This window comes from Zingiber officinale, chromosome 4B, assembly GCF_018446385.1.
Source record: "Zingiber officinale cultivar Zhangliang chromosome 4B, Zo_v1.1, whole genome shotgun sequence".
Lineage (NCBI taxonomy): Eukaryota > Viridiplantae > Streptophyta > Magnoliopsida > Zingiberales > Zingiberaceae > Zingiber > Zingiber officinale.
In genome coordinates this window covers 6,192,992-6,215,327 of record NC_055993.1, presented here as the reverse complement: position 1 = coordinate 6,215,327, position 22,336 = coordinate 6,192,992, and the positions used below count along the sequence as shown (strand labels likewise).

The following is a 22,336-nucleotide window of genomic DNA, read 5'->3' as shown; positions in this document are numbered from 1 at the left end:
TCACTATTAGTTAGAATTGGTGAAATAATCCGTTTGACAAAATTTGTCATAATATTTTTTATTCATATTTTATTATTATTTTTAAAATTGGTGAAACGCCCTTATTTCCTTATCTCCCACACTACCTACCCCAAGAGAAAGTCTTAGAAATTGTTTCTTGTCTATAACTTTTGCAAGTATATCAATGTCGCATCAAGAAGGGCGGAGCATCCATGAACCACTACCATATGAGATATACAAGAGGTACGAATTCAATCTGTGGAGAATGCAGATGGAATGCTTCATTCTTATGAAGGACTTCGACGACGTCACACCACTGAGGCGGTCAACCCAAAACACAGAAGTCAATAGAAAGATACTAAATTCAATTGTAAAATTATTACCTAATGAAATCACATGCAGAATTAGAAAACATTGAGATAGATGCCTAGGAGTTCTAGACTCGGCTAACCAAACTTCATGATGAGTCGATGGAACTAGAGGATCAAGTCAAAAGTGAATCCAGACTCAAGTCAAATCCAACGGAGAAGCCTACTGAATTAGGGGATGCGCTTAAGGTTAATATAATTTACCAAAATACCCATGTTAGTAGTAGTTTAAATAATCTGAATGATAATCTAGATAATTATGAAAATATCGCTAGTATGGTGCATGACAATCTAGATTTTGATCAAGTCAATCAAGACTTCAATCAAATGGCAACAACCGTGATTTGGTCAAATATAACATTGACCAAATCAATTCAAATAAATTAATTAATTTAGAAATTTTAAAATTAAATAAAAATTCAAAAATAATTAATTCAAACATTAAAATAAATTTAAATTTAGAAAAATGAGAAAATATATTTAGGTAAAATCAATAAATATCTTAATAATCTAGACAATATAGAAAATTCTATCCAAAACTAAGATAATTTAATTAATAAAAATTAAATCTTAGAGATTACACTAATATAATAAATTCAACTAATAATATAAACTTAAAAGACAAAAAATATAAGATAAAATTAAACACTTTAATAAAATCAAATCAAATCAAATTTAATAAATTCAAAATTAAATATTAAAGATAACATCTTAAACAAAAATAATCCAGAAAATTTAAAATTAATAATTAATACAAAATTAAATCTTAAAGATAAGACTAATCTAATAAATTCAACTAATAATATAAACTTAAAAGACAAAAAAAATATAAGATAAAATTAAACATTTTAATAAAATCAAACTAAATTTAACAAATTCAAAATTAAATATTAAAAATAACATCTTAAACAAAAATAATTCAGAAAATTTAAAATTAACAATTAATAAAAAATTAAATAATAAAAATAAATCTTTAAAGAAATATAATTCAAACAATTTAACCAAATCGAAATTAAAAATTAATGGAAACTTAAACATTAAAAATAATCTACAACTCAATTAACTCAATAAAATTAAAATGAAAAGAAAATTTAAATATTAAATATACTTCTTTAAAGAATGACAATTTAACCAATTTAATTAATTCAAAATCAAAAACTTAAATTTAAATTATTAAATATTAAATCTTAACTAAAATTAACCTTAATTATACAAAAACTTAAAAGGAAAATCAATAATTCAGGGGAGGTTCCAAAATAATTGGTACCTTCAAAACAATAGTTTATCGGCTGAATAATTAGAATTAGATCAAAAAAGGATAAAATTTTAATTTGATAAATAGTACCAGAAAAGTTTTGAATGATAGTAGATTAAGGAAACTCTGTCTATGCATGTCTAAAAAGATACGGCTTCTGCCTGCTGCATTTGACTTAGTGAGACTAATTGAAGCTATCTTTTACTAATCCTAGCTGGTTAGACCAAAGTTTTATTATTAAGTTCAGTGGATAGGATTATTTGAAAAACTTTGAAGGTGTGATTACTCTAATGATGTCCAGGTGACTTACCACAGCTTAGAAGTTTATCCAAAGAATGCATGTTTGTTGAACCCAAAGCTAAATTTGAATCTAATACAAGTTAAACCAAACCCTAAAATTTAATTTAACTCATCTCATAAAATCATAGAATCTCTTTGTCTTAACACTAGACTAGTGAGATGAATAAGGATTAAATTAAAATTAAATTAAATTAAATACCAGTATTAATTTAATTAAATACTAAAATTAAGATTAAATTAAAATTAAATTAAATTAAATTATAATATTAATTTAAGTAAACACTAAAATCAAAATTCAATTAAACATATCTTAATTAACATATTACATATAACTTATTTAAAAAAAATAAAAATTATTCTTTTAAAATACTTTTAAAAATTATTTTGAAAACTTTTAAAAATCCTTTTAAAAAATATTTTTAAAATATCTTAAAAATTATTTTTAAAATATCTCAAAAAATATTTTAAAAATTATTTTAAAAATCCTATTAAAAATTATTTTAAAACATTTTTAAAAATTATTTTAAAGACTAGTTGGCAGCACCAACGTTAGTGTTGTGGTGGTGTGGTGTTGGCTTCAAACCAGCATCAGTTGGTGCTAATCTTTAAAGACAAGTAGTTGGTGCTAGTTTAGGACTACACCAGTATTCGTTTAAAATCAGTATTAACGTGGTGCTAATTTTAAAAGGCCAGCACCAACTGATGTGACCCTAAATTTGCACTAGTGCTAGTTTGAAACTAGTATCAACGTGGTGCCGATTTTTAAAAACCAACACCAGCTAACGTGGTGCTGATTTTTAAAGACCAACACCGCGTTGGTACTAATTTCAAACTAGCACTAGTGCTAATTTAGGGTCACACCAATTTGTGCTAACTTTTAAAAATTAGCACCACGTTAGTACTAGTTTTAAACCAATGCGGGTGTTAGTTTTTAAAGATCAGCAGCATATTGGTACTGTTTGTAAACCAGCACTGGTGCTGGTTAACGACCGACACCATATTGGTATTGATTTCAAACCAGCACTGGTGCCGATTAAAGGCCAGAACCAACTCTAGTGTCAGCACTAGCGCTGGTTTGAAACCAGCACCAATGCTAGAGTTATTAGACGGGTCAATCCATGGCAAGGTGGGTCGGTCCGTGGTAGACTAGCCATTTGGTGGGGCCGATCGACTTATCATTTTGACGGGTTGATAAATCCCCAATCTAAGGCAGGCTATGGGTTAGGTAGGCCAACCCGTGAACCCATCATTCTTTTAAAAAAAAATTGTATATTTTCAACGTTTACTTCAGAAAAATTTCATCAATTAAATATATTTAAAATTATATATTTAAATATAAATTGATACAAATGAGTACACATATTTGATAAAAAAAAATATATTATTTTTATTTCAAAATTATAAGAAAAAGAAATAAATTGACATAAAACTTAGCTGGTATGTGTTTTCTCAACCTGTGGGGTCAACCCAAGTCCATCGCGGATTAACCCGCATTAGTCGCGGGTCTAGGCGGGTCGGCGCACGATGAGTCTTAAGTTAATAAAATTTTAATCCAATCCATTTAAATTATTTGACAAGGTTGATCAACTCGACAGATCTAACTAAAATTAACGGCTCTAACCATTACCATCTTATATGCAGAATAGAGAAAAGTGATCCATACACATGAGAGAGAGAAATAAAAAACATAAGTTCTGACCATATCAAATCATTCACATGGAATATTATCTATTTTATATATATAAAAAGAGAAAAATATTACATCCAGATAAAAGAGAAATAAAAAATAAATTTTAATCATGTCAAATCATCACATTGGATATTATTTATCGTCACTCGTGCAAATATGTCTAGGGTATAATTCTAGAGCATGTGTGTATATATAAATATAGAGTAACGATTAATAATTAGAAAAAATTTCAAAAAAAAAAAGGAATAAACATATAAATTTATAAATTTATGACACATTATTTTTATTTTCATAAGCCTCATCATTTTATGCATTTCCCTGAGTTTTTTTTTTTAAAAAAAAAATCCACTCATGTTTTTATAAATATAAAAGAGACAGGAAACGTTTAACCTCAAGAATAAATGAATAATTAGTGCATGTTTTAACGTCAACGACAAGGTCCCAAAGTCTCGCCATCTTCCTGAGGTCCATCCACCGCACCAAGGTGTGGCCCACTTCTACGGACCACTTTTTATTTTCCACCCGCAATTTTAATGATACAAATTTCTGTTTAAATAAATACGCATATAAATTTTAAGGTAATATCGTTTTATGAATTTGTTTATAATTTTTTTTTGTTAAAGAATATAGAACACAGTTCGACATTCTACTTGATCTTATGAAGCTACTAATTCTTCCCGAATTCAATTGGGACTAAGGTAGTTGTTCGGCTGTCTCCGTCTCGGGCTCGATCGTAGCTCATTTTATCGAGTTGCCCAAAGTTGGATCCAAAATTGATTCTAGTGCCACCATGTACACTGACAGTGTATTAACAATTTAATTAGATGCTAATATGACAGTAACATACAAAGCTTATACATTGTCTATTGGAGACAGAAGACGAGCGAAAAAAAAAAACTATAACCACCATTTTGTCATTTTGTAAAGAGAATCCACACACACTGGCGCACCTGCCTCACTCCCCTCTCTCTCTCTCTCTCTCTCTCTCTCATTTTACTTTGCTACAAAAGTGGTAGAGGAGGAGCTCGAGTCCGGTGCTCCGCCCTTCCTGTCACCGCCCTTCGCTTCCTGGGCCGGTGCAGTGTGATGGGATGAATCGCGTCTTTGTTGGAGAAACTTCGCTCGAGGCCGGTACTCCGCCCTTGGTGCCGACCCGGAGATCAACATAGGCCGCCGAGATCTCCGGCGAGGGAGATGGCGGCGGCGATGGCGGCCGCCGCGTCTCGGAATCCTCCGCACAGGCGTAAGAGCGGCTCGGCCTCTCCGAATCGGGGAGATCCCCTCATCCCTCGCCGCTCGCCGCTGATCCCTTCCGAGAAGGGCAATGCCGGCGCTGCCGGCGGGAGGTGGACTCGGGCGAAGGAGATCGAGTCTCGGTATCTCTCGTCCTACGGTCCCGCCTCTTCGTTCTCAACCGTGACTTCGTTCTCTTCTTCGGGCTCTTCGTCGAGCGCGTGGCGCTCCCCGTCGCCGCTCCTGGCTGCGCGGCCCTCGACGCCGCGGGCATTGCCTCAATCCGCATCGCAGAAGCGATCCCACTCCGTGGATCGGGCGCGGCCTGCGACGCCTCGTGCCGCTTCGCGGCCGGCCACACCGGAGCCCTCTTCTTCGGCAAACCGTGCCCTCTGTATGACAACCCGGAGCCTCTCTGTGTCGTTTCAAGGGGAGTCGTTCTTTTACCAGACCAGCCGCGCTAAGACCGCATCCCCCAGCCCTACCAGAAAGGCCACGCCTGAGCGGCGGCGATCTAGTGCCAGTGCCGCTGCACCAAGGAAGAGTGGCGATCATTTGGAGAACTCGAAGCCCTTTGAAAACCATCATAGATGGCCATCCTCTAGAGTCCAACCGTCTAATTCGTTGGTTGATGGGTTGAATTATTCGTCTGACAAGAAAGAAACGAGCTTGGCTACCTTCAGGTTGCTCCAGCGATCAAGGATGTTTGATGACTGTGCGAGGAGGGCGTCGTTGGATGGGATTGATGTCTCAGCTTCATTCGATACGGATAGCTTCTCCTCTGGGAGCAGTTCGGGTATTCGCGAATCCAAATTGTCGTCCCGGGAAAAGGTGTCTCCCAGTTGGATCAATGTGCCAGCAAGGTTTTGCCAGGAGACAAGCAGGACGGGTAGGCATCCTGAACCATACTCTCCTGTTTCTTCACCAGATTCAAGGTCTGCGGGACAGCAAAAATTGAGCCTAATAAAGAAACCGTCGGTGGATGGCTCTTTGTCTTCTCCAAGGTCAGCTTCTTCACCTCTCCGACCCATGAGAACTCCTTCTCCAAGTAAGCTTGCTGCTTCAGCAACGAGGGGTTTAACTGCTCTTCGGACAAGAAGTAATGCTTCATTGGGTACCTCCCCGCTAAGTCACCCAGGCAATGCACCTTCAATCATAAGCTTTGCTGCTGAAGTGCGGAGAACAAAGAAAGGGGAAAATCGGATTGAGGAGGCTCACTCATTGAGGTTGTTTGATAACCGACATTTACAGTGGCGATTTGTTAATGCCAGGTCTGATACTGCTCTTCTAGTGGAGAAACTAACTGTAGAGGTAACATGTTGATCTATTACAAAACATCCATAATTTTCAGTAGTTTAGGTAGTTTATCTTAGTTCCTTTCCTTTTTGTGTCTTTTCTCCAGCGCGGTATGGGAGGAATGTGGTTTTACTTCGTAAGTTGGTTACTCCACTAAGTAGTTTGCTTTGGCTCGAAATTGTGTTTGCATGTCCCTTTGCTGCATCGTTGGAGTTTCCATTCACTGTATTTTGCTTATTTATAAGAAATTATATTTTATTTGTTTGTGTTTTGAGTTAGAATTAAACTTCTCTTCCAATAAGAGTAAGTTTGGGATGCATACAAGCATCTTGAATCTTGAGTTGAAACTGTCCCAAAAAATCAGTCTTGCCTACTCATGTAATGCTGTCAGATTTGGCTACTACCAATATTTGCACAAATTTCCAAGTCTTGACATCCATATATTTTAGAAGGAAAAAATTATGCTCATAGAATAACAGTATCTAATTAGTGTATTGAAATTACAGTTCAAAAATGATATTTCAGTAGCCAAGACTACCAAATTTCAATTTCTTTGCCTCCTAATTTATTGCCGATGTTTTCTTTTGGGAAAACCAAATGTTCTCAATTGATCTGATTAATAGTCATATACAAATTTCAAGGTTTAAAAGAATTGAATGAGGAAGGCCCACACGTCTTTAGATTTCATTTTATGTGCATGGCAAGGCAGGTTAAGATTGTTCAGTTCAAATATATGAGGAGATTGACAATGCAAGAAGGATTATATCAAATATAACATGACTGCTGGTTTTAAGGATTTTATTGCCTGGGTTAAATGGCATCAACCTATTTATACAACTTAAGTAGCTAGATGAATTGTTATTCTTCCTTTTTCTAGTTTACCTTGATATTTTATTTCATTATCAAGGACAAAAAAATGAATGGTATTTTGGGAATAAGAAAAAAGACAATGCAAAAGATACTTTCCTACATGGTTAAGATCAAAAAATGAAAATTAAAATCTCTACAACTGCTATAACCCTCCAGTCCAAAAGGAAAGGTATTGCATGTAATCATCTAATGACAATGAAATTGTATTCAAGGTCAGTGTTTTGTATAATGTTAAAACAAATGACTAATGTCATAAGAAAATAAATCGTTTCTATAGCTTAGATATAGCATTGATTTTATTTAGCCTACTAACTTTGATTTATATTGGTTGTATGTATTTGGTCACATTTAGTTACACCGTTCTCATTCTTTTTGTGTGCCCAAAAAGTCTAGTTATTTCATTTGTGATCTCAAGATTTTGATTCTCTCTTCCATGTCAACGAAATTTGGTGATGATCTATTGCTTAATGCTTATGTTTGGTATTTCCAGAAAATTATCCATAATGCATGGAAAACTATCACAGAGTTGCGTGATTCCATCACTATTAAAAGGATCAAGCTACAACGTCTGACCCAACATTTAAAGCTATTTTCTATTCTTAAGGGGCAAGTAAGTCTTTGTTTTAAGTTTGATTTTATCGTCCGCAGGTTGCTCTTATCATTCTTCATGCCTCTCTTATAATTAAATAAACAGATCCAGTAACTTGATTAGTGGATCATCAGTAAAGAAGTCAACCTATCTGTATCTTGTTTACCTTATTGAATGTCAATGAATTCTTGTCATGAACAAACAAATGGTGCTCAGAATATACAGAAAAAATTGCTCATGTCATATGCAGTTCCAGCTCATGATCCCAAAGTGACAGATTAACACGTCTTCTAGGAATCTATCATCATCATCATCTAGAAATTAGTGTTGACCATGATCCCAAAGTGATAAACTAACACCTCTAGGAATCTATTCGGGATGACAACATCTATTTTATCCCTGAATTGAACTCTATGTGGGACTATATAATAATAGTATTTAAATTTTTTATATCATTTATAATTGGATGAACTAGATTTTCACTTGGTCACCCTCTACACTTAGCACCTTCTCAACTCTAATTAATAGTTCCTTTCCTTTCCAACAATCTGCTTTTTATCCCATTAATATTTGTCTTCTTTAGTATGATCACTAGGATCATGCATATTATGTTTGCATTGGAGAAAGCTAACAAAGTCAAATTATATATTATCTCTTACACAAAAATAACTTGTCATTTTAAATGGAGCTAGAAACATACCAATATATAATTCCCTCTTTGTTTTATGTCAGCAGACTACATCTTAGAATATATTGGGGAAGATCTAAGTGATTCATGTTCAAACCATGGAACTTAATTGGCACTAGGTCTACCAGTACACACCTACCTTACTATTTGGCACACTATATTTAATGAAGAAAAGATTGGGTTAACTTTACACACAATAAAAACAAAAGAAAAAAGGTCGTCTACCATGTGGTATGACTTTTGGATGAGATAATCCTGAAATGTTGAAACTATGAGAGACAAATCCTATTTGGTTTGGTCATATTTGATAGGCAGGCTGTGCAGGTCAATACTCCAACTAAGTTTGATTGAACTTCACTTGTCCTGCTTCTTTCCAAGTGCAAGGTCAGTACTCCAATTAAGCTTTCATTGAACTCCACTTGTCCTACTTCTCTCTGAGTGCAAGGGTCCCGGTCATGCATTTCAATTGATCTGACAAACCTCAATAACTCTTTGTATAATCTACTGAGAAGGGCACAAATGATCTTTGATATTTTAGGCTCCATTTGGTCCAAATAACCTCTTGACATATATCTGACTTCTGGATGTCTGTTTTCCAAAAAATACCATATATGGTGACCACGGGACAACTAGTGGGATATATTATTAAAACCATCAGACTGATGTGCCACACCGCTCAATGTGGCATGCTATATGGCAAGTAAGTCGGCTAAAATTGCTTGTGCTCAACTATTATCTGCAAACCATAGAGGAGACTCATTGTAGTTCTGTGTATTCCATGCAATCCTAGATAGATCATATGAGGTGCATTCTACTCTTAGCAAATGGGGTCGTTTATGTCAAGAAACCTTGGTAATATTTTACGTTATAGATGTATAATCTGATACTATTAGTTTAAGGAAAATTTTTGCAATAGATGATAGTTGTTGCCATGTGGCCAAAAGGTCACGGGTTCGAATCCTGGAAACAACCTCTTGCAAAAAGAAGCAGGTAAGGCTGCGTACAATGGATCCTTTCCCGGGACCCCGCATGGCGGGAGCTTCGTGCACCGGGCTGCCCTTTTTTTTTGCAGTAGATGATAGTGGGTAAGCTGCTGGTTCTTTTTTCCCCCTATTATTGGCCTTGAACAGATAGTTCATACTTCAAAATTCTTTTCTGAATAAATATTGTTTTCCTTGTTTTTGATTTGTATATGAGTTGTCTGTACTTGAACATATCACAACATGGTTGATGTAGATGGCCTCTCTGGAAGAGCTGTTAATTTTGAAGAGAGATCATTCAAGCTCATTATCAGGAGCTACTGAAGCACTGAAGGCTAGCACACTTCGTCTTCCTATAGTTAGTGGAGCCAAGGTTTGCATTTCCTGAGTTTTCATGTTCACAAATAAATTCAGAAATCTCAATCAAACTTTGGTTGCAAACCGTTGAACAGGCAGATATCCTGGAAGTCAAGGATGCTGTTGGCTCAGCACTTAATATGATGCAGGTTATGGGATCTTCAATATGCTCTCTATTATCTAAGGTGACTATCTCTAGTACATTCCTCATGCCATTCTCTTGGTTGTTCTAATTCTGGCGTGTTCCACTTTCAATTTCTAGCAATTGCCTGTAAATTCCTTTTCCCAGTTTATTCTTGACACAGCCATTTGCATTGATTTGTTGTCATATACAATCACTTGGTCAAAAATTGGTGAACAAGGTTTCTGATACAAGCCAGTGAGTGCTAGTTGCAAAGTTAATATATACAATAAAAATCTTGGGCGACTTAAATTGTAAGTTAATTCTTGTTGGAGACGTATCAGATGTTCACATGTGGTATACCTCTCTGGTAAATACCAAGTATAATCCATAAGATAACTAAAAGAAAAGTGTCACAATATCTAAAGAGAGTGTAATCTTTAAGAGTTGTTTTCCTAGCTTATTATGGTTGACAATATATAATCCAGTTTATGGACTATTTTTATCAAACATCAGCTTATGATTAGTGCAAATTGGAAATTAGGTTCATTTAAGAAAGCTTTTAGAATCTTCTGTACGTCTTTTGTAGCACATCTTATCACAGATTTTAGATGCTTTTTAGTTGCTTTTTTTTTTTCATCTTGGGTCTGCTTCACACTTCTTCTAGTTGCACTTTACAGAAGCTTATCTTCATTGTATCCATCTACTTGATTAATTATTGTTCTCTTTTTCCCTACTGTTAGTTCTTCAATGTCCCGCCAACAATATCCTGGTTCATATTGGTTACACAATTTCCGAGTGAACTTCTATTGTGTCTGTCTGACCTGCTCCTATGACTTACATTAACTTGTATTAGCATTCAACTGTTCTGAAATTACTAATAATAACCCACTATAATAACTTCATGCATTTGTTTTTTAGTACAGGTAGAGGGTGTGAGTAGTTTTGCTTCCGAAATTACTAAACTAGTTCTGCAAGAGCAAGCGCTTCTCTCCCGATCAAGAAATCTCTTGACTACCCTTGCAGCTCTGCATGTAAGTTTGACCTCCACACCCCTGCTACGAGTTCTATAGTGGAAAATGATTTACTGTTCTAACCTCCCTTGGTTATTTTTACCTCAAATTCATGAACCAGGTAAAGCAGTGCAGTATCCAAGGGCATCTTTTACAACTAAGACGAACAGAAAGCGAGAGATAAAGCACAGGGAATATTCAATTACCAAACTTGTGATCACTAACATGACAGCAAACTCCTCTTTTTTACATCTGGAGCATTGTGAAGGTAATAAAGTGTGAAGAAATGTTTGCTTGATGAAAAGTGAGTGCTTTTGTACTACTTGTATCGTCTTTCCTTGCCTATTTATGTAACTTCTTTTTTGTTTTATATTCTTTTCCTCTGTTTTTTTTGGTTCTCTCTTTCTGATTGTATTGTTGTGTCACCGAACCCCATACAGAACGTTGTATTTGTTATGCTGATCAAAGAGAATGTCGTGTAAAAAGTGTTTGTTGCTACTAATGAGGGACGTGTTTGCTTCAGTTTCTAACTTGTGCCGAAATTTTTCATCAGCCACCATATTAAATCGGGAAGCACTCAGATGCCTTATCAGTCCAGCATTTTAGATTTAAGAAACAATCATCCTTTAGAAATCCTATTCCATTGCATCGGATACACCTTTGCTTCTTGAACCATGGGTATATATATATATATATATATATATATATAATTTCGTCGAGTAATTAGTAATGTTCATAATCAAAAATAAAATAACAAATTTAAATATATTGAATTTTAAAAATTCAATGAACATTTTTTAAAATTAAGGGTTATCCATAGAGAAACAAAATAACAAAATTCCTTTCGATATGCTACGTTTTGTAGATTTACCCTCGTGCAATAGAGAAATCAAATCCGGATCCTTTACGTAATTGCTCGCGATGATTCAGAATACATAAAGAAAATTAATTGAAAAAATATATATAGGTGATTATAATTCTGCAAAAAACCAAACTACAAGAATTGAGCACCCTGCTTTTGATAACAAAAGGCCAAAGGACCAAACTATCGAGGAAGCAGAGACCATGCTGCAAAATGTCGCAGTACAAATTACATAAATTGCAAACAATAAGCCTTCCCAATCAGATTGGATCCTGTGGCTTGTTGTTATAGTATCTACTACTCATCAGACCCATTATTGGATTGATGTAGCATATAATAAAGGCAAACTATAAGCTTGAGAAAAGAAAATTGTTTATTAGCCTCATTATGACCATGTTTGTTTCAGCACAAACCAGCAGCATCATTATATTATGTAGAAGATTTTTTTAGTTTCAGTCGTCTTCAGGAATTAGATGGCCTTGTTTCCTTACCTGCAAACAGAACGTTCTCGACGTTAGTCGAACATAATTTGTATCATTTATATAGAACGACTATCTTGAAACTTTAAACAGCAAAAACATATTGTTTCATTAAGCCAAACTGCGATTGCCCCGACCATTTAGAATCACCTACATTAATTATCAGAGAATTTATCAAATGGTGCATCTAAGTTTTTGAATTGATCAAAAGCGTATGTCACTTTAATATTTACCAAAGGGAGCACTTTTTTAAATACACGTTCTACCTCCTGGCAAATCTAAGGGGGCGTTTGGTACGCGCGTTTTCCATTTTCATTTTCTGGAAAACACGCGTTTTCTGGAAAATGGTGTTTGGTTTGCGTTTTCCGCGCGCGTTTTCTAAAAAATTGGCTATCGTTTTCTAGAAAAACAGAGAATGACAAAAAATCGTTTTCTATTTTCTAGAAAACGCGCGTTTTCCAGAAAATGAAAATGAAAACGGTGCAAACCAAACGCACCCTAACTTTTTCTGCAATTTTTTTCCTTTTCTCTTTTCTCTCTCCTATGCATGCAACTTCCCAATTATTTTTTCTTCTCTCTTCTCTTTCTTTCCTCTTTGCATAGATGAATAACATTTTATAAGGTTTAATTGATTTTTTATAACATTTAAATATATTTGGATAAACTGAAATAAATAATGATTTACTGATGGACCTAGAGAACTCTGATTGCACCCGTTTCAGTTCCTATGAATTTATGAGGTTGCAAGGAGTTCAAATATGCTATCCATTGTTTATTTTGGCTTCTCGGAGGTGTTAAAATGTAATAAGGAATAATCGCCAAAATTTTCAACGTTGAACCTGATATAGAACGTGGGTCTGATATGATCTCTCCAAATATACTTAAATGTTATAAAAAATCAATTAAACCTTATAAAATGTTATCCATATGTTATTCATCCATGCAAAGAGGGAAGAAAGAGAAGTTGCATGCATAGGAGAGAGGAAAGAGAAGAGAGAGGAAAATGATTGAAAAAAAATGCTAAAAAGTTAGATTTATCATGAGGGTAGAACGGGAAGTGCACTTGAAAAGGTGCTCCCTTTGGTAAATACTAAAATAACATGCACCTTTTGATCAATTCAGAAACGTAGATGCACCATTTGGTAAATTGCCATTAATTATCTCACAAAAATCAATAATATTTAAATTAATTATATAAATTTTAAGTAATTACATTGAACACTATTTTCCTTAGCCTCACTCTATCCCTCGGAATTAATTATACTCTAATAATAGATTTAACCATTCTAACTACAAATTTTGATAATCGTTTTAATAGATTCAACCAATTTATTGAATAATATGATCATCAATCGGAGCTATACTAATATAATCACACTATTCTGTCCGAGGCCTGACTGAATAACTACGACATGATCAATCATACATAGCCTCTATGCAGCGTGTCAATATAAACAAACATGAAGGAAAGAAAATGAGAGGGAAGAAGCTACATGCATAGCTTAAAAATAGAGCAAAGCACCTGAGCTAGCTTCCGATCCTTGTTCATCTTTTGAGTCCAACCTTTGTCATCTGATTTGGAGATCTGCAAAAAAAAAATTTTGTTAGCAAGATAACATAATTGTGTTAGCAAGTAAAGTGCACGAAACTAGATATAACCACAAGTAAATGAGAAACAACCACATTCAAGTTCAAAAGCAATAAGATGGAAAACAATAATATGATCCAAAACATCCCTAAATTGGCCATGGTGATAAAAGGGAAGAAACGAATAATAAAGTATCATTTTGAACTCAATAATTTAATTTCATTGACTTTTGGTGTTGTAGCTTTGAGACATTTGTTTACAAAAGATTGTCAAATGTCTCAGCAGCAGTTACACTGGGAAAAAGCCACTACAAGTATATTTCTAGCACTCTAAAATGGAAAAATAAATAAAACATTATTCATGAGTTCAAGTGCCACATTCTATAAACCAATCGTTTTTTGTAGCAAAAAGAGCACATCGCATGAAATAGAAGAACTATATGAGAATTGCCTACTTCACAATACTACCTCGACATCAAGCTGCATATCATCAATTTAGAGTGCTCTATATATCTTTCATCATGGAGCTGTGTGTACTTCATACCATTGGGATTGACAAGGTCATTTTTTTATTCACAATACAAAGGATAACTAAATATAAATAATTCCCATGAGCGAAACAAAACCAAGCAGGCTAATTATGCAATTAGAATAGATCCCACACCAAAAAGTCCTAAAATCAATAACTGATCCTGCCAACTTTACCAACATAAGAAATGAAAAATGTGTCAAGGAAAAAAAACAAAAGGAATAGCAAAGCAGGACAGAGTACTGGCAAGACCTTTGTATATCACAATAGTATAGACTAAAATATCATTAAACCAGATAAGAACTACGAATTTTCCAGAAGAGAAACCAAAACAAACCTTTTTCCTTGTCGATAGCATCCCCATCCTATCTTGTGCAAAGTCAAAAATATCATGAAGTAGTTCGTTATCCTGTTTAAACCACAAGGAAACATCAATTTGAACATGTGAAGATGCTTATTGTGGAAATGAACACACAAAACAGACTAAATTTAAACCTGTGCATGCTTCAGAAAGCCTTTCCCAAGGAAACCTTTCAAGAAGTTCAACTGCAGAGCAAATAACAGATAAAGTTCATCATAAGGTACATTTTAGACTCAGACACATAAAAGAAGCAATTAATACTTGTAACATCTGAGCCCACGTGGAAGTTGTCAAAAATCGCTGTTTTCTTGAAATCTTCAGCAATGTTTCAGGACAATCACCAGTCTGGACAAAAAACAAACCTCAATGTCATAATCCAGTGGAACAAGTGGTAAATAGCAGACTCAAGAGCACAAAGAAATGCAAATAACCTCCACAAAATCCAAAAACTTCTGGAATAATTCTCGTTGATCATTGAGATTTTTCTTGTCAGTGCCCTTCCCACCAGCTTCAGTTGAGAGGTCACAGGCTCTTGCTAATATCTTAGCCTTCAAACCTTGCAAATGATGAAATGCTCCATGTTTTGAAATCTCACGTTCAAGCTTATCAATGTTTGTGTCTTCTCTTTGGAAATTCATATCAAGTATCCCCAGCTCAAAGAAAAGGCCTAATGCTTCTCCAGCAGCAATTCGGACAGAACGATCTGGGTCTTCTAGAAGATTATAAAGGAATGAAATTGACCTGAAATCATGTATCCTTTTAGAGTACTAGTAGTTTAAACAATAAAACCAAGCATGAGGTAAAGTCTCCATACTCTTTCCAGCTATCAGGATTGATTCTCCAACTACTGATAGTTGTCAAAAGAAATGACCATGCAGAAATGGCAGATGATAATACAGCTGAGTCTGGCTTTTTAACTGAACCTACCTGCAGAAAAAGGTAAAAATAGTGAGTTTATGTGAAGGATATAACAACAGAGGACAAGAATGGTTGAAAGAACACCATACTTACATTAGGCCCTGACTTGGGATAAATTACTTGCCATATGATCTTCAGGGACCCCTCAGTTTCAATCAGATCATTTGCACCTATAAATGTTACAAGGGCTAGGCAATCTATCACCTGCATACCATTTCACATAAGATTAGAGAAGTTACAAAGAACCATGTCTGAGCTACCAGGAAGGTAGCTAAGGCACTCAACAGAGCCATAGAGCATACTGCTTTTTTCTTTGTCTTATCTGACCCTGATACAAGGGCCTGAGAAAGTGGGTATATTGATTCTTCCATAATTTCATGAGCCTTATTTCCAGCCCCAACAGTGATGGCCAGCAATCCTTAAAAAAAAAAAATTTAAAAATAATAATAATAAGAAGAAGAAGAAGAAGAAGAAGAAAATAATTATTAGACAAGATTGAGCATTACCTATGGTTCGAGAAGCTAAACAAGCCTCCTTGGAAGAACCCTTTTTTATTGAAGCTAGATACTGATGTAGCAATGTAATACATCTGAGGCAGATCATAAAACATACCAACAAATTTAGAGAATGTACTCCTTGCCGATGGAGTACAGACACAATGCCTTCTCAATTATAAAGTGTGCATCAATTACCAAGCTATTTTACAGACTGAGGTCATAGAGAATGTAGTGACCATAATTTCAAACTTCAAATTTGAAAAGCATTTCCACTGGAATACAAATCTACGATGCTAGAAGACAGAGGAGTAATTCTAACACGCTTATAATCTAACAATATGTGGAATATGTATAGTGCAATAATCTTGATCGCTGACACAAAAAAGTACCAGCATATTTAACAATACTTACAGTTTGCACTTACTTATTCTCAATAAATGGAAGGAGGACCTGCCCTTCAAATGCCTCAGCAAGCCCCAGCAAAGCTGTCTCTCTCACAGATCCCCTTCACCATAGAATCAAATTTCATAAGAATGCTTCAACCTTAACTCAGTGATATGTGATAAGATCAAAAACATAGCACAAAAAAAATATAAAATACAAGTTTGCCATGCATACAATTAGATGCACGATCAGCTTTTAAATGAGAAAACCAGGCAATTAGCCTAAAACAGGGTAAAATCACTAACACAATATCACTCCAAAAAACTAAGTTTTAAGGTGAATACTGCACCACTAACGCATACAAGCCTGTTGACAACTCAAACAGATATTACAGGCACACACACCTCCAATTATGCAAGTAATACTTATACCTTGATATGGCTACTATATGTGAGAAATCACTAACATGAAAAACTCATTTATCCGACGAAAATTTTAATGCCCATGGTTTGCAAAAAGGTGCCAAATAGATATGAATAAGGCCCAACTAAAACTAATAAGTAATAATGCACATCTGGAACACTGTCTGATATTGTAATAACTAAAGAAAAAATAAATCTCACTCCTAAGAGCTCTTTCCATAAACTATGGAGAAGGGGAATCTTAGGCATAAGATATATTGCACACAAAATATATTTCCAGGTGAGATACGCCTGGTGGCAAACTTTAAGGATAATTTGAACTGGTTCAAAATATTGTTCACGTGACATTCTTTTTTCAAGAATAACATCTTTTGTTGAAAAGGTAACCCTACGCTATTATTAGTTACAAAATACTCGCACATTTTCTAAAGTGGCAAGTGTAAAATGTTGTCCAACCTGCTAAAAGAGACTGGATATCCTACATAAATCATCACATTTTTAACTGCTTATGGTTGCAACAGAGAAGCCCAAAAATCTAAAACAATTTTGTGGGAACCAAAAAGCAATACTTGCCAACTGTTCCCGAATGTTGTTCAGATATCAAGAAGGTATACCATTCAATTTAAAGGGAAATGGTCATGTTTATATATATCAAGCAAGAATCTAGAACAAGATTATTCCCCTACAGAAATCAGTTCAGGAAAACAAGGTAAGAATTAATATAAGACAGCTGGAAAAGAAACGGAAAACACGGAGATTTACCTCTTCTCGTAGAGAGCATCGATATATTTTTCGAGTTGGAAATCTATGGAGTTCACATGTTCTGTTTCGTTAGCCATAGTTGGCTCCGAGAAAGTCGTCGAATCCGAACTCAAGCTATCGGCATCGCTACCGTCGAATTGGTCCGCACCAGCCTTTCGCCAGCTGACTGCAAGACCAAAAACACAAGATTGCTTCGTTTACTCTAAACCCTCCCTTCTAAAAAAAAGCGTGACTCGATTCAAGAATCCGAATAGCTTCGTAAGAATTCACCTTTACCCATGACGAAAGCTTCCGAAACGTCAGAATCAGAGCTCCCGGCGCCGGATCTGAACCTAAGCAGGAGGAAACCCAAAACTACAAAGGGAATCAAAGGCTAAAGGAGCTTGCAAAAAAGGAATCGCCAACGGGCAGCTGCCAATCAAGCAATCAATTGGGCTGGCGAAGCAAAAATCCATGTGAGACCTCGACGGAAGGGAGCGAAAGGGGAGGATAAGGATTTAGGGAGGAGCCGACGAAAGAACGAGAAGGCGGTGGATGATGGAGGATTCAACCCTAGAAAAGGCGAGATCGAGAAATGGCTAGGCGGAATATACGTGATACCTTGTGGATGCCGTGCGTGGACTGGAATATACGGCTACAAAAGTGTTCTTACTAAAATACCCTCCCTTTATTTTGCTATTTTGGTTAAATTGTCATTTAGCAGACGGAAAATAATCTCTTTTTTTATCTTTGTCGCTGACAAATCTCTCTTTTTGTTTTTTGGAAAACAAAAACAAAAGGACATTTTTATTTGGATATAAGTAACATCCGCTCCGTATCAATATAGTTTTATAAAATTATTATATTAATTATGAATTTATAGGGGTTATAATATGAATATTTTAATTCTGATGGACATATAATAATTATAATTTAAAATTCTTACATTATGGATATATAATCTTTACTTAATATTATATCAACAGTAGACTCCAATTCTCGTAACAAACTGTATTATCGTAATTATAATTTATAACTTTTATAATATAAACATTTCATTTTAATAGCACCCATCAATATTGGTTATCATTATATAACTATAAATTTATATTATTATAATTTAGAAATTATCCTTGGATTTGTTCGGGGCGGTGCGATGGTTAAAACATGGGGTGTTACCACATGAGGTCTTGGGGTCGAAACTCGGTGTGACCGAGCATAATCTCCCCCATGTCTTGGCCATTTGCACTAATGGCTAGTAGTCACCCGTGATTTACCTCCTCTGTGTTGGCCTAGAGATGGGTTGGCGGGGGCGCTGGGGGCGAGCGAATTGCTTTTTTACCACATGGATAATGACATTGTTATCCATTAACTGAGGTGCCAAATTCGAGTTCTCATCTGCGCATGCTCTTATCAATTTAAGTCCCTATTTTGGGCATTGTTGACTGAGGTGCCGCGTTCTAGCCCTCTTATCAACTATTTATCCGTCGGATACGTGGTACTGAGGCTCCTCAAAAAATCTCTTCCGGAATTTCTAGGGTATGGGTTTTTACGTGGGTCCAGTCATGTTAAAAAGTTTACCCTACCTTAGTTTGTATGTGTTAGTCACTATTCTAAAAGCTAGTAGTCATCCGTGATTTACCTCCTCCGTATTGGCCCTGAGACGAGTTGACTGGGGCACTGGGGCGAGCGTATTCATCTTTTACCATCATGGATAATAGTTGTAGAGGTGGGGAGAGTTAAATCTTGACGAGAATTTTTATCACCCTACATTTACCAGAGATTGTGGATGCGGTAGTTTCATATTTATTGTTAATGTATTTTTTCTTTTCAAACTGGAAATAATTTTAAACTTTATTAATAATTTTTTCTAATTATTTTATATAAAATATGTATTGTCATTATTTTTTTTAATCTCACATTTAGGATTGGCAATATCGCAAGCAAAAAAACTTTTATAAATATTTTAGGTCGGCGATATTAGAAAATATATTTTCCTCATCTTTTTAGCTAAGATCAAGTGTGATATTTGTCGGTGTTGGAAGTACCAGCTAATCGAACCTAGTTTTGATAATATCAAAGGATTCAAAGTTAAGCTGTATTGTGATCTAACAAGCTTACTAAGTGTACAGGCAAAACTTATTTAAGACTAGGCATTAAAGTCCTAATTAAGGGATTGAGAACGAAATCCTGGTCGAAAGAATTGGACACGAAGTCTTGGTCAAAAGGATTGAACATGAAGTCCTAGTCAAGAGTATTGGGCACGAAGTTTCATATTTATTGTTAATGTATTTTTTCTTTTCAAACTGAAAATAATTTTAAATTTTATTAATAATTTTCTCTGATTATTTTATATAAAAATATATACTGTCATTATTTTCTTTAGTCTCACGTCTTAGGATTGACAATATCGCAAGAAAAAAAAATTCTATAAATATCTTAGGTCAGGGACATTAGAAAATATATATACTTTCCTCATCTTTTTAGCTAAGATCAAGTGTGATATTTGTCGGTGTTGGGAGTACCAGCTAATCGAACCTGATTTTGATAATAGTAAAGGATTCAAAGTTAAGTTGTATTGTGATCTAACAAGCTTACCTGAGTGTATAGGTAAAACCTATTTGAGACTAAGCAATGAAGTCCTAGTCAAGGGATTGAGCACGAAATCCTGGTCGAAAGAATTGGACACGAAGTCTTGGTCGAAAGGATTGAACATGAAGTCCTGGTCAAGAATATTGGGCACGAAATCCTGGTTGAGAAGATTGGGCATGAAGTCCTTGTCGAGTGGACTGGACATAAGACATAGCAAATCAAGGACATCGGACAGAAGTCCTAGGGGTTGTGGACACTAGGTGAAAGTCTAGGCAGGTCAAGGATTGGACGTCTAGCGAAAGTCTTGGAGGTCAAGATCAGAATTGAGAAAAATTCCAAACAGGTGTTTGGAAAAGGTAATCTCTCTTTGAGAAAAGTAGGTGAGGACAAGTTCCCTAGTAAAGGAACAGTGGGCGTCGGTCTAACCTAGGATTTAACTAAAACCTAAAAGTTATATCCGGACAATCCAAGACTATCAAAATATTATTATTTCATATTATATATTTATTTGTGTCAATTTAGTTTTTCAGAGTTAACTAATCATGATTAGTTTATACAAGCACTTGGATCATATAGGTGCCTTAAGATATAGGCGCCTGAAAGTTGTTTAGGCGCCTCTATCACCTCGGCACACAGAGCAAGGTGAAGTGTCAACTTTTGGTTGGTCGGCGCACATCAGATCTAGGTGTCTCAAAGGGATTGAGGCGCTTGGGACAAGATAGAGACGACCAGGAGGAGCTCTACTCAGCGTTAGTCACGATAACAATCTAAGCACCTCAAAGGGATTGAAGTGCCTAGACATGGATAATGCTCAACGAATGTGAATCAGATAAGCTTCTATTGAGGTGTGTCAATGGCATAGAGGCCCCTAGGTCCTCCTTTATATGAAGGGTTCAACCAGAATACAACTTCCATAAGCAACTGAATGCTTGAAAGCTCACCGCACTACTCCGATTTTCAATGCTACTACGTTGTGACGTTGCTCCGACAACTGTACTCTTCACCAGAAATTTATAATTATCAATATTTTTAATTTAGACAATACTTATTTTTTTCATATTCAAATTGTGTAACATTTGAATTGATAGTGGATTGCCCAACAAAAACGATCGACGACTTCATGCCTTGGAGTAGGAGTTGTCATAGGCTCTGAACCAAGTAAAATCAATAGTGTCAAGATTGTCTTTTTATCATTCCACTGCTTTTATCTCTCGAGTTCTTAAGAAAAATCCATGAGCGCTATTCTCCCCCTCTAGCGTTATTTCTTGATCCTATAATTGGTATCATCACTACAAGAAAATTGATTTTTAATGACGAAAACTTAATAAGGGTATGAAAAAATGGTCATTAAAACCATAATTGTTGAAGTTTTTATGAGGGCAAAAATAAGCATGGTTAAAAAGTTAAATTATTAATGACGAATTTTTAATTTCGTAACTATAGATAACAAATCCCGTCATTATGTGAATATAAAATAAATCTCCTCATAATTAAGTATTATTTTTAGGCGCCAAATTTTTCACCAAATTTTTTAGCATATAAAATTTTTGTTAATATTATATTATATTATATTAAAAACATATATAACACAATATGCTTGTGTTATCTATAATTACGATTATATATAACACAAACATATATATGTTTTGTAACACAAACATATATATATGTTTTGTAACACAAACATGTATATTTGTAAAACAAATTAACTATGCTTGTGTTAATTTGTAACCCATTATATATTTGTAACACAAACATATACAACACATTATATTATATATTCGTAACTATGCTTGTGTTAATTTGTTTTCCACCGAATTTTTAAAAACTATTAAAAAAATATTATTTTTTCCGAGTTCGTGTTTTAATTGTTAAGTTTTTTTTTGCCCTAGGTGGGTTCGTGCGTCTCTTCTCCTCTACACAGCGGGCGAGCGACACGTGACGACGCACCTCTTCGCAAGTCAAAACTACGCCTTCCTTCCTTCTCTCAACAGCGCGCTTCCTTCTCCTCTCAATAACGGTGCAGCCCTTGCTCGTCTCCTTCCCTTTCCGTAAGCCAAAGCTAAGCCTCATCTCCTTCCCTCTCAGCAACAACCAAGGAAGCTCAATCAAAGGTAAGCCTAAGCCTATTTTTTCCCCCGTTCCACAAAAAAAACACTTTCGTCTGGAAGCATTAGCAATGATAACACTTTCTAACTCCATAT

At 35.2% G+C, this 22,336-nt stretch overlaps 2 protein-coding genes across 4 annotated transcripts; one reads left to right on the top strand and one right to left on the bottom strand.

Annotated features, from left to right (window-relative positions):
- Positions 1-4,375: 4,375 nt before the first annotated feature.
- LOC121974581 (QWRF motif-containing protein 2-like) lies at positions 4,376-11,261 on the top strand. 3 transcript variants are annotated; one of them, XM_042525697.1, is made up of 7 exons: positions 4,385-6,157; positions 6,249-6,278; positions 7,503-7,622; positions 9,526-9,642; positions 9,722-9,811; positions 10,674-10,781; positions 10,882-11,261. In XM_042525697.1, exons 1-7 carry the CDS (start codon positions 4,808-4,810, stop codon positions 10,942-10,944), a joined length of 1,878 nt encoding a protein of 625 aa, XP_042381631.1. In that variant the 5' UTR covers positions 4,385-4,807; the 3' UTR covers positions 10,945-11,261. The 3 variants fall into 3 exon arrangements, with proteins under 3 accessions (XP_042381634.1, XP_042381631.1, XP_042381632.1); XM_042525700.1 differs by lacking the exon at positions 10,882-11,261 and having other exon boundaries at positions 4,376-6,157; positions 10,669-10,781; XM_042525698.1 differs by lacking the exon at positions 6,249-6,278 and having other exon boundaries at positions 4,403-6,157.
- Positions 11,262-11,696: 435 nt separating this feature from the next.
- On the bottom strand, positions 11,697-18,164 carry LOC121974580 (interferon-related developmental regulator 2-like). The gene is made up of 13 exons (XM_042525696.1): positions 17,832-18,164; positions 17,562-17,727; positions 16,418-16,498; positions 16,003-16,085; positions 15,799-15,914; positions 15,590-15,700; positions 15,393-15,505; positions 15,010-15,319; positions 14,840-14,923; positions 14,713-14,763; positions 14,555-14,626; positions 13,624-13,686; positions 11,697-12,113 (listed from the first exon to the last, which is right to left on the bottom strand). Exons 1-13 carry the CDS (start codon positions 17,839-17,841, stop codon positions 12,075-12,077), a joined length of 1,299 nt encoding a protein of 432 aa, XP_042381630.1. The 5' UTR covers positions 17,842-18,164; the 3' UTR covers positions 11,697-12,074.
- Between the last annotated feature and the right edge of the window lie 4,172 nt (positions 18,165-22,336).

Excerpts from the sequence above, each read along its gene's own strand:
- LOC121974580 (XM_042525696.1), bottom strand. Across the intron at positions 14,924-15,009 it reads AGTTTTTGGATTTTGTGGAG|ACTGGTGATTGTCCTGAAAC; the intron begins GTTATTTGCATT and ends TTTTTTGTCCAG. Across the intron at positions 12,114-13,623 it reads AGGATCGGAAGCTAGCTCAG|GTAAGGAAACAAGGCCATCT; the intron begins GTGCTTTGCTCT and ends TTCTGTTTGCAG.
- LOC121974581 (XM_042525697.1), top strand. The coding sequence starts at position 4,808 with ATGGCGGCGGCGATGGCGGCCGCCGCGTCTCGGAATCCTCCGCACAGG. Across the intron at positions 6,279-7,502 it reads GAGGAATGTGGTTTTACTTC|AAAATTATCCATAATGCATG; the intron begins GTAAGTTGGTTA and ends TGGTATTTCCAG. Across the intron at positions 9,812-10,673 it reads TATGCTCTCTATTATCTAAG|GTAGAGGGTGTGAGTAGTTT; the intron begins GTGACTATCTCT and ends TTTTTAGTACAG.